Source organism: Triticum dicoccoides, chromosome 1B (assembly GCF_002162155.2).
Source record: "Triticum dicoccoides isolate Atlit2015 ecotype Zavitan chromosome 1B, WEW_v2.0, whole genome shotgun sequence".
Taxonomy (NCBI): domain Eukaryota; kingdom Viridiplantae; phylum Streptophyta; class Magnoliopsida; order Poales; family Poaceae; genus Triticum; species Triticum dicoccoides.
The window spans coordinates 486,628,612-486,639,864 of NC_041381.1; the positions used below are offsets into that span (position 1 = coordinate 486,628,612).

The 11,253-nt window shown below is 47.5% G+C and overlaps 1 protein-coding gene and 1 long non-coding RNA gene across 2 annotated transcripts; one reads left to right on the forward strand and one right to left on the reverse strand.

Moving 5' to 3' along the window:
- The first annotated feature begins 3,489 nt into the window (after positions 1-3,489).
- On the forward strand, positions 3,490-5,889 carry LOC119343242. The gene is made up of 2 exons (XR_005165977.1): positions 3,490-4,890; positions 5,412-5,889. It is a non-coding gene; the product is annotated as an uncharacterized LOC119343242 (long non-coding RNA).
- A 653-nt stretch (positions 5,890-6,542) lies between these two features.
- Positions 6,543-9,904, reverse strand: LOC119343251 (lipase-like). The gene is made up of 8 exons (XM_037614324.1): positions 9,591-9,904; positions 9,389-9,483; positions 9,119-9,222; positions 8,923-9,023; positions 8,156-8,256; positions 7,592-8,029; positions 7,337-7,468; positions 6,543-7,091 (listed from the first exon to the last, which is right to left on the reverse strand). Exons 1-8 carry the CDS (start codon positions 9,861-9,863, stop codon positions 6,932-6,934), a joined length of 1,404 nt encoding a protein of 467 aa, XP_037470221.1. The 5' UTR covers positions 9,864-9,904; the 3' UTR covers positions 6,543-6,931.
- Between the last annotated feature and the right edge of the window lie 1,349 nt (positions 9,905-11,253).

An 11,253-nucleotide genomic window follows, 5' to 3' on the forward strand; every position in this document is an offset into this window, starting at 1 on the left:
CACAGTGCGCCACGCCCTGTGCCCACGACGCCGGCCTGTACGGCCCAAAGACGGTGGGGCCACCTGTCAGTGGGTGGGCCGAAGGCGGCCTGGGCGCCCCGAAGACGGATCTGTGGGAGTCGGCCTCCTTGGAGTCGGCCGACTCCTCCCCAGGGCCCCACGGGCCATTAACCAGATAGGATGGGGAATGGCGACAGTGATCGCCTGATAGATGGTGGCACTGTTGTCACGACCCAATGACCGAGCCTGGGTCATTAGGAGTGCCGCTACAGTATCAAGCCTGTCCGCGGGACCCGCCAGTCGGCGGGCCCTAGAAGCCGGCAGGGTAGACGGCGGCCTGAGAGACAGACGGCTGGGACCCGCGCCCAGCCGGATTACTATTTTACCCCCGGGGGTAGGCCTATATAAACCCCCCGAGGCACCCATGCAAAGGGTTCGGACCTAGATAGAGATAGACCATATAGCACAGGGAGGAGAGAGCTAGCCTTGCCCTCTCCTGCCTCCCGAAACAGGTCCAGGAGCACCATTGTAGCCACTTTGCCTTAGTGATCATGCGGAGACCCCGCAGAGTAGCAGCAGGGGTGTTATCTCCTAGGAGAGCCCTGAAGATGGGTAAGTTCCGCCGGCGTGCATGTCTTCGCCTCATTCCGCTTCCAGGCACCGGCGACGTTCTACTCGCTTCCACCATGATAAGCCATCATTTGGCATATGTCGTACCCAACCCCCGACATTTTGAGTTGAAATTTTGCAACAAATAAGACCGATGTTGTGCAATAAGCTATTTTTTGAATATTTTTAAATGCGCTATGGACGTTCGGTGCACCGGTAGCACCACAAGCACCGGTGCACCAGATGCTTTCCCACAAAAAATGTACAATATGTATGAAAAATGTACATCAAAATCTATATTTGAAGTTCTAAAAAAATCTATATTTGAAAAATGTTAAAGATCTATAAAAAATGTTCCTAGTGTACACGAAAAATATATAGTGTGTGCAAAAAAATGCAGACATGTGTTAAAAAAGAAAAATAAAATAAAAAGAAAAGGAAAAGGAAAAGAAAGAAGAAAACCGGTGAGAACGAAAGAAAGAAGCAAATAACCCGAAGAAAAGAATAAGAAAAAAATAAGAGAATGTAAAAACCAGAGAAAATCACTTCAAACTTGAAAAATCGATAACAAACCGGTAATTGCCTTTGGCTCTTAGGTGCATATGCACCCATTGTCGAAACACACATTTCGAAAACTTGAAAAATTCGGAACAAAAATCCCGCGTGTATATCCAGACATTTTATGTGCGTGCGCAAGGTTTCAGTGAAAAACGACGTTTTTTGTGGTTTGTGTAAAAAAGACAATTTCTGATGCTTCATTCTAACTATTCACGAGGCATTTCTTTATTTTTTTACACAAGCCACAAAAAACGTCGTTTTTCACCGAAACCTTGTGAACACACATAAAATGTCCGGATATACACGTGGGATTTTTGTTCCTAGAAGCCAAAACGCCGCTCTCCAAACAAACCAAATAAAGAAAAAAAATCCACAACTACAGTACTGGGCCGACCTAGTAGCCCCCTTGGCAAAGGCAACCCGGAGCTCTGCCTCGAGTAGGCGATACATAGATCTGGCGCCCAATGACATGGTCGGTAGAGCACGGCAGGGAAGCTACGTAGCAAAAGGGTCGGGCAGCCTACACTTGGCCCAAATAGTCGGAGTCATAGTCCCGGTCAAGTTGGCCCCAGTTGTAGGCCACCCCGACGCCGAGTGCGCGCATTGGAGGGCCCCAAGCGAGGAGGTGGACTCCGACTCCGACTAGCGGTCATAGTTAGCATGTTGTTTATTCGACATGCCTATCTAAGTATCTAGTGTAGTTGTGTATGAAAATGTCACTTGTCATTTCCGCAGTCTGAAAATGTGTGTGTACAATGTCAATAAGCGATAATTTTTGTTCAATAGTTTGATGTTCATCGAGGCAAAATCTAGTTAAAATCTATGCCAAGCCAAAGTAGAATTTTGAGTACACGTGGAAAAATGAGAGAGGAAAAATTATGAAGGTTGCTATTTGGGGAATCTAGCTTTGCACGTAGGATTGTTAGCCTCCAATTTTTTAGTGCACTCCGCCAATTTGGGGAATCCGCTAGAGTTGATTAGTTGCCCTGGCATCTTCTCCATCTATATCGGTTCCCCTTATCTCTGGCGGCCGTTAGGAGATGAAGAAAACCACCTATTGACATAGCATAGGTTTTTGGCCTTCTCATGTTAGTTTTACATGTCGTTGGCGGGTGTCCTTTCAATGGTGAAGGCAGTGGCGTGTGGAATAATGGTCTCCTCACTACATCCTTGTTTTGGCATGGCTTTTATGTCTGATGGGGAGCAAGAGGTGTCTTGATCCCGTTTGGTAGTGTATTCACGGGATTGTCCCGGCCCATCCCCCCTCCCCCCCAGAAAGTTCCCGATGCACTATTTGGTGGGCTGGTTTCCAAGTGTGCAGCCCCATCGATCCCCCGCAAACCCTCACCCTCCCGTAAACTCAACACTCCCCCTTCCCCCTCATGTATTCTCTTCCCGAGTGCAACTCTAGTGCAGATTAGGAGGGGTTGAGAGGATTGGGTGAAGGGGAGGGGTTCACGGGATCCCTTCTCATTCCCAATCCCTTTGGCGCTGGAAAAACTCTAGTGCCAAATAAGGCCTTAGTTATATTGTAAGGCATGGTTTTCTGTGAATTCATTACCTGGTGCATAGAAGAACATGAAGATGCAATTGGCGAAGATAGAGATGGCAACTTTAAATTGCTTTGATGTGGTGTCGATGTATTTTTTTTCTTCTGTTGATCGCTTTTTTTTATTTCTTTAATCTGATGTAACACCTATCTAATTAATTAAGTCAGATCAGTATCATGGTTTCTCTAAAAAAGGTAAGACAGGAAAATATTCATTCACGGAGCCGGTCCTACTTTGGGACTCATTAAAGCAGACTAGTGCAAGTGAAGTGTAGTCTACCTGAGGGCATCCACAGTGTGTAGAGGCAACCCAGCCTCTAAGGTGGGCCCCATACACCTGCCTCTAAGCCAATGCATCCTTCCCGCAATGTGAGCCTCTAAGCCCATGGGCCCACCAGCTGCCTCTAACCACCGAACACTCTTCCCTTCGCGCAAAAAAATCCCCAATCGATTCCAATCCCTAGCGGCTGCAGGAACCACGCCATCGTCTCAACTGTCTCCGGCGACCAGGCGAACCAAATACCTCGCGCGAGGCCGGACGACGGAGGCGGTTGATCTAGCAGCTGGATGTGGACTGCTGGTGGTGGCGGGGGGTGCAGCAAATGCGCCGGCAAGTGCGTCGAGGCGCAGCCGCCGGTCTATTCCTGCTGACCAACTGCGCCGGCGATGCCGAGGAAGCGCTACGCTGATAGCGGCGGCAGCGGCGTTGTGCGAGTACTAGGCGCAGGTCTGGAGCATGGGCGGGTTCACGCGGAAGCACAAGGTGAGATGTGCTGTTCATGGGTTCCCTGTACGTGAGTATGTGACTTTGTATTTTGGTGGCTTTTGAGCTGAATATAGTAGGGAATATCACAGATCTCCATTACAGCCTTCTTATATTAAACATTAGGAAAAATAAAAGATCTAGCAATACAAATATTTTGGTGGCAGCATACAGAGTACATGGTGAACAAATCTGGAATAAACTAGTCCAGAAATAAAATTACAAATTATTTGTTGGGCCTCTAATACAAGCTAAGGCTGACCACCCCCGAATCATTGCCATAGATACTCTATCAAATCGCCTTTGAGTTGTCGATGTGTAGCTCGATCACGAATTGCTGAGCCTATCTCCAGCACTCTGGCAAATTCATGAATTGGCCCATGGTTCAGATTATCTATTTCGTTGTTAAAGGTACCCTGATCATAGTCATAGTCAAAGCGAACCTCATAGGAATCCCGCTCATCCTCGACTATCATATTATGCAATATAACACATGCATACATGATATCAGCAATATCTTGCCTATACCAAAGATTAACCGGACCACGTACAATAGCAAATCGAGATTGTAGAACTCCAAATGCACGTTCAACATCTTTTCTTGCACCTTCTTGCATCTTTGCAAACAATTTTGTCTTGTCAGTTGGGGGCAAGCGGATTGTCTTCACAAATGTATTCTGGTTCCAACAGCTAGTTTTCTGCACATGTATTCTGGTTCCAACAGCTAGTTTTCTGAACATGTAGCTCTTTTCAACGGCTAGTTTTCTGCACATTTATTCTGGTTCCAACGGCTAGTTTTCTGAACATGCAACATTTATTCTGGTTTCAACAGCTCTTTTCAACATTGATACATTGATGATAGACTAAATAATACAATACCGAAACTAAAAGATATCTTTGACAGAAATGGAAAGATACATTGATGAGAGCCTGAAACTAAATGATACAATACCGAAACTAAAAGATACATTGCTGAAATGGAAAGATACATTGATGAGAGGCTGAAACTAAATGGTACTACTAATTATTAAATAGATAGCTCCATGCCTAGAAGATTCAGAAGCTGGTTATATCGCTGTAGCTTTGCTGCATCATATCCGGATGTGTCTGTCTCCAGTAACTTCATATACTTGCTCAATTTTTTGGTTCTTGCCTTCTCAAGTGTGGCAGCAGCGTAATCTTTCATTGCAGATGCCTTCTCCTTTCTTGCTTCTGCAGCCATCTCTATTGCAGCTGATTTTCTTGCTATGGCATCATGATATAGTTGCATAGTTGGATCTGGCAGGTTGCTTGAAGAAGAGTCGGCCTTTGCTGGTGCCTTTCCTTTGCGTTTTGCGCCCTTCTGTCCCGGAGGACGACGTTCCAATTGTCTGTCCACTGATTCTTCGGCATCTTTACTAGAAGAAGAAATGTAAGCCCCTGTTTCTGAGGTCTTGCCTCTCTTTCTCGCTTCATCCTTCTCTAGTAAGTAAGTATTTTTCCACTTTGGCATTTCTTTCACCATATCCCACCAATATTCTAGCGTGAATCTTTTTTTGTATTTCTCCTTGTAATCTGCTCTTACCATATCCATAAACATATTGTCATCATACCCACTAGGATACACACTGCGTTGCACGGAATGACACCCAGCAAACTGAGTCACAAATTTGTTTTGCTTACTCCAATGGTCTTTCAACATCTTGGCAGATCTTTGCCTCTCTTTCGGAGTGACGCTGTTGTAGTCTTTCTCAACTGCTTTCCAATACTGGTCTGATTTCTTGGAGTTACCATCTACTGGATCGAGAGAATTTTCCAACCAAGCATTGACAAGCCGCTTATTTTCTTCCTCTGTCCAATTTCTCCTCTTAGCAATAGGTTCTTCTGCTTCACCGGGACTACTTCCACTTGACTCTTGCTGATCTACTTCTTCTGCCCTATGTATTGATGCAGGAGGCTGAGGCGAATAATGAAAATATCCGGCATCTTGGTTGATCCTAGCATGTGGATCAATCCCGGTGAAGCCGGCGGCTGCAGAAGATGAATGACCATATGAACCTCCTCCATACACTCCATGTGCTGCTTGGAAACCTGAGGTATGTGGAGGTGGAAATGGATACATGTTCTGTGCATACATGGGATGCAAATATTGCCCATGCTGAGAGGATGAAGCACTTGTGAACTGGTGAGGTGGGGTGGCAGATGGGGTATAGTTTCGATTTTCTGGATCTTGGCTTGAGCAATTATTGAGCATCCTAGTGAAACTTCCTGGAGAGTGCTCCATGAATGTGAAGTTTTTTGAGGTGTCTAGGCTCCCAGTTGGTTTGGGTGTGTGCAAACTTATTGTTCAAAGCCCTAGTATATATACTGATAGATGTGTGTATGCACACACTTGTTGTAACGGCCATAATTTGTTGTTTATTATTATTTTTAAATGCGACGGTTGTATTGGATTGGATGTGTATGCTCAGAACAAACTGAGCTTTGCCAGTTTGCACCGTATAACGGTTGCCTTTGGCTTGCTAGGCAACGGCTGGTGTGTTCAGCTTTCAACTGCCATCTTTAAATAATATTATTTTATTCTTTGGAGGCAGCCTCTAGGCTTGAAGGCGATGCCATGGATTTTTTGTTAGAGGCAGCTGTGTGCAATGTATAGAGGCAGCCTCTAAAGGCTTAGAGGCAGCTATAGAGGCAGCAAAAGGACACACTGTGGATGCTCTGATACTCTCTCGAACCACGCACCCAGAGTTATATCCCATGGATAATTATATCCGACATCTTATGTGTATATGATTGAAACAGATGCGAAATACTCGGCCAGTTCGTACGCCATCACTGGACAACGACTACAAACCAGAAGTAGAAACCAAACAACAGCAGCAGCGGAAAACGATGGTCCAGGCGTCGAGAACTTGTGCAGCACACCTGATCACAAGAGAATCGCAACAAGCTGTTGCAGTTGGTGCTTTGTTGGCACTGACACTTGATGACAAGTCAACAACCATGATAATCTGGTCCAGCTTGCCAGAAGACTCCAGATATCCAACCCTTATAATTGCTACCCAATTCAAATGACAAACTCTCTGAAACAAACAGCGCAATCATAGACCAGCTCTTCCGTCAAAACCATTGCCAACATACAAAGTAGCTCCATGGATGCAATCCTTAATATGTACAAGCCCCATTAAGGTCATAGATAAATGCTGGTATTCATCTGTAACCTTCTGCTAAATTACAAGCTTCCTTCCTTGCATTGTGCTGTAAGGGCAGCGAAAAGCAAGTTGCAAAACCCCTCCTTCCAAGAACCGGCGGTATCAAGCGTGCCATTTGCTCAAATGGACAAATTAATTTACAGTTTACAATGTTGAAGTTACATCCAAGTGCATGGAGGCCGGAGATGAAGAGAAGCGAAAAAAGCTCCATGGCCACCTTGTTTCTTCCTCACTACTACCTAGAATGCTTAGTTTAATCTTCTATTGACTTGCTTCGTTTGGCATGGTAGGGGGGCTCTTCCTAAATGCATGCTTTCTGCAGCGCTCGAAAATGCCATCATACAGCAAATCAAACTGCACTCCAGCTCTTTCCCGATTTACAATGAAAAGAATGTGATCACCCTCAATGATCTTGTGATACCTACAAATCAACAGAAAAAAGATTAGGAAAGCACATGTATAGTTTTACGTGAACAAAACACAAAAATGGGCGATGTGTCTTCAACGCCACCCAGGTTATCGTCCATTTGAATTTAGTATCGAATTTGGTTAGTATTGCCGAAACAAGAATTCATGCATAAGTGTATTTTTTATCAGATTAAAAGGAAGGGATATATGTTGTTCCAGTAAGAACTTCACAGCAAGACTTGGTAACATGGTACTAACCATATCCCAGGTTGCAAAGGATTGCAGTCAGAATCATCCACTACCAAACGGTTAGGATGCTCTATGGGAATGCGAGGGTGCGTCATGGAGATTGTGTTCAAAGCCCCATCATTATCTTCCCAATCTTCATCCCTGAGTATCATCAGTAAGAAGATTAATAACATGTACGAATAATGACTTATAAGGTTCTCTACAAGATAAAAAGGGGGAAACGTAAGCAGCATAAGAACTTGGCTTTGGAGCAGAGGATTTCACCTGTATCCTTTGTAAGGTAGAGGTGCGTTTTGAGGGTGCCGCCACATACACATCTGGAGAACTCTGAGAAAGAGCATGGGGTGAACTCCAAGGACGCTTGATGGTACTGTAATTCCAAATAGCTTCCTAGTTCTCTTTGTAGCATAACTGAAGTAGAATGTATTGGGAAAGGTCTTGATGGTAGAGTTAATTTTTAGAGATCCTTGAATTGTGAGGTCAGGGAGAATCCAGTCTCCCGAGGAAAACGGCCCAGTATTCCCTAGCAGGAGATCAACTAAACCAGAAAAACCAACTTTCCTCCATGACATTTCAAAGTGATCAAAACCGAAATTGTAGTAATTCTTCAGCCAAGGAATGTCCAGCCAATCATAGACAATGACTCCAAGCCGGCAGAGCTGAAGAAGACAAATCGATTTCATGGATCTCCCATCTTCAGCCCTGAAATTAATAGGAAGTGAAACATGATGACAATGGTATGGAGACACACAATATGGAATCACATTGCCTTTTGAAAAATAATAGTATGATATCACATTAATTTTACGAGTTCAAGTCAACACTTACAGCATGCCGTCGTAGTAAGTCCGTGTGGTTCCATTAAGCGCGCCTGACAAGGAAGTAAGGCTCAGAACCCAGTCTTCAGAAGTATCATGCCCAGGGAAAGCCTGACATTAGTATTGAACAGTGTGTTAGGATTATAACATCCAAATCTATAATTTAATCAGAATATCTTTCTAATTAGATGGCCAAAATTGTTGGACCCTTACTTCCAAATAACAGTGTGCTATATCCAATTACTACTTTCTCCTGCACGCCCGTAAGTCCATTTGAATTTTAACACTAAATATTTAAAATTAGTGATTATTGGGTACACAATTGTCCTGTGAAATTTCGTCATATTTTGGAAGCATGAATTTGTCATGCAAGACGCTAGTGTTCGCTAGAGCAGCATGCCACCAAGTTCCCGGCATAGAAATGCAACAAGCAAGACCCGCAAGCCACATGCATAAAGCCAAAAAATGGGCGCACGCAATCAAACGGAGATGCTCATGTTAGCTGCAAAAAAGCACTGCAAACAACATAATTAAAAGAAAAGAAAAAACAACAATGGATGCTGCCAACATTAAAAACAGATTATTTGGACCATCCATCGAAAAGCGCTTTAAGCTTCATGCAAATGCAGTGATGCTAATTTGGGTGCTTCGAACCTGCACTCCTCATCACAAGAAAAGCCCCTTGGAAAGCATAGGATAAGCATGAACATTCTACCACCAACAGGCAACAACACAGAGCTATCGTTTCTGAGAAAGATCTGAAATCTCTTGTTGTACCTTCTCAGCGAGCATCTGATGCAGCACCCTCACAACCTGCGCGCCGGCCGAGTGCCCCACAAAGTGCACCGGGTTCTGCTCGTCCCACACCGGATAATGCCCTGCGCACGATCAGAAACCCAAATGAAGAACTCTAAATCCAAACTCATGCGAGGCCATAGTGCCACAGTGATGTTCTGTTCGACCAAATCCTTACCGGTGTCATAGATCCTCCCGAAGCGCGTGTGGCCATAAACCTGGCTGTGCTCCACGCCGTAGTCCACCTGTCCCCCCTTGAGGTAGTAGAACAGCTCCCGCGCCCTGCAGAGCCACCAGATTCCCCAACAATCAAATTCCACCCAACATACTATACTACTAGCTAGATTTAATAATAGTAATAAGCGAACTCGGGATAGCTCATCAAGATTTGAATGGTGTCCAACCACCGAATGATGAAAGAACTTTGGTAATTTTCCCACCCACCCACCTGTCATGGATGCTGGTGAGCGACCCCAAATCCGGCACGAGCACGCGGTCGTCCTTCTTCTCGGCGCCGGCGAAGTAGGACATCCTGCCGAGCCTCTGCGCGCGGACAAACAAACAAACAAAAAACAGGAACGCGTGAGCACGCCTCGCCGGCATTTCACCGAACACCCGCCCGCCCCCGCCGGCCACAGGTACGCACGTACCCCCTTGCCGAAGCCGAATATGCCGTGGACGAGGACGATGGGCGGCGGCGAGCCGTCGAGCACGACGCCCCTGCGGTCGTCCTCCTCGGCCGCGGCGGCGACGTCGACGAGCCCCGCGGCCGGGGGCGGGCGGCGCAGCAGCGGGCACCCGGACGCGGCGGCGGCCTGCGAGATGTCCGCCGCGACGGCCGTGCTGAAGACGTAGAAGCCGAAGAGCAGGTGCACGGCTGCGCTGACCCCGAGCTCCACCAGGCCCAGGATGAACCTCGCCATCGCGCCCCGTCAACGAGCCGCGAAGCGGGCGGCGGGCGGTGGGCGCCGCGCCTCCCCCCTCCCCCTCCTCCCCCCCTTGCCTCCCCGCAGGAAGAGGAAGAGGAAGAGGACGAGTCGGAGAAGAGCCGGTCACGCCTCCGGGTCGTGGCCGGGGGGCGCCCTCGTTTTCTCTCTCTCCTACCTTCCGTCGCTGGCAAGGCAGACCGCTGGCTGGCTGTCGCGCGCTCCTCCCAGCGTCGTCGCCGTCTCGCGCTGGCGCGCCCGTTCTCCGTCCGTCCTTCCTTCCCCTTGCGCGTCGCTAACTTTGTGGGCTGGGCTAGCCTATAATCATACGGTTTTGCTATTTATAAACGCGTCGCGTCGACGATGTGTGTGACGGGCGAGCGTTCTGGCGCCCGCGGGCGGGTGTGAGTCGGACGCTGGTGGATTTTTAATCGCGGTGCGGGTCGGAGGGGCTGGCTCTTGGCTGGGGAGGCATGGGGGCCGTCTCGCCCCGCCCTCGCCCTCGCCCTCGCGGTGTGGGCGTGTGGCTGCCCGGTTGGTTGGTTGGTTGGTGGCTGCCTGGTGGAGCCTCGTCTCGTCTCGTCCCGTCCCGTCCCGTGGGGCTTGGCGTGGATGCGGCTTGGCGTCGCAGCGGGCAGGCAGGGAGCAGCAGCCTTTGGCTGGCGCGGATTGCGCGACCAGTGGCCAATAGGGCGTGTTCGCGTGGCACCAGTTGGCGCTGGGTGGGGCCAGGCGCCAGCCGGGACCCCCAGCGTTGCGTTACTGTTGGGCCATTTGTGTGGCGGGCAGAGTGGGTCCGTTTCCCGGCTTTCTTCCGTGGCTGGGAATTTCGGTTCTATTGGTTTTCCCGGTGGGCGAGAAGGTTCTCGAGGAACCACGAGTTCGGTAGAGTCACGAATCCAATTTTTACACGTGATGGGTGAGGCAGGACAACCACTTTTTTTTTTTGAAATTAGGACAACCACTTGAAAATAAATATAGGCCAAGAATTGTAGCGTGCTACGCACTGATAATAAAAAAATATCATTCCCCGCAAAAAATAAATTAAAAAATCGTAGCATGCCACGTGTGAGCAGCCCATTTAGTTAGGTAAAAAAATGGTATTTCTAATGTTTCCTTTTTTATATCACGTTGTGCAGCATATTAATGGATTTCTTCTTGTTACTTGATTAGGAATAAGTGACATGGGACTTTATGACAAAACACATACTCCCTCCATCTCCATACAAGTGCATTAGCCGGGTCACAACGGGAAGTATAGATGTCTCTATCTATAGACAACCTCTGCCCTAAGTTTTCCACGAAACCCTAAACCTCCCTGGCGAAGGCGACTGGGGCTCAGGGGAAAAAACTCGCGCTCGTCGATCTCGACCGGTGGAGCGCACCG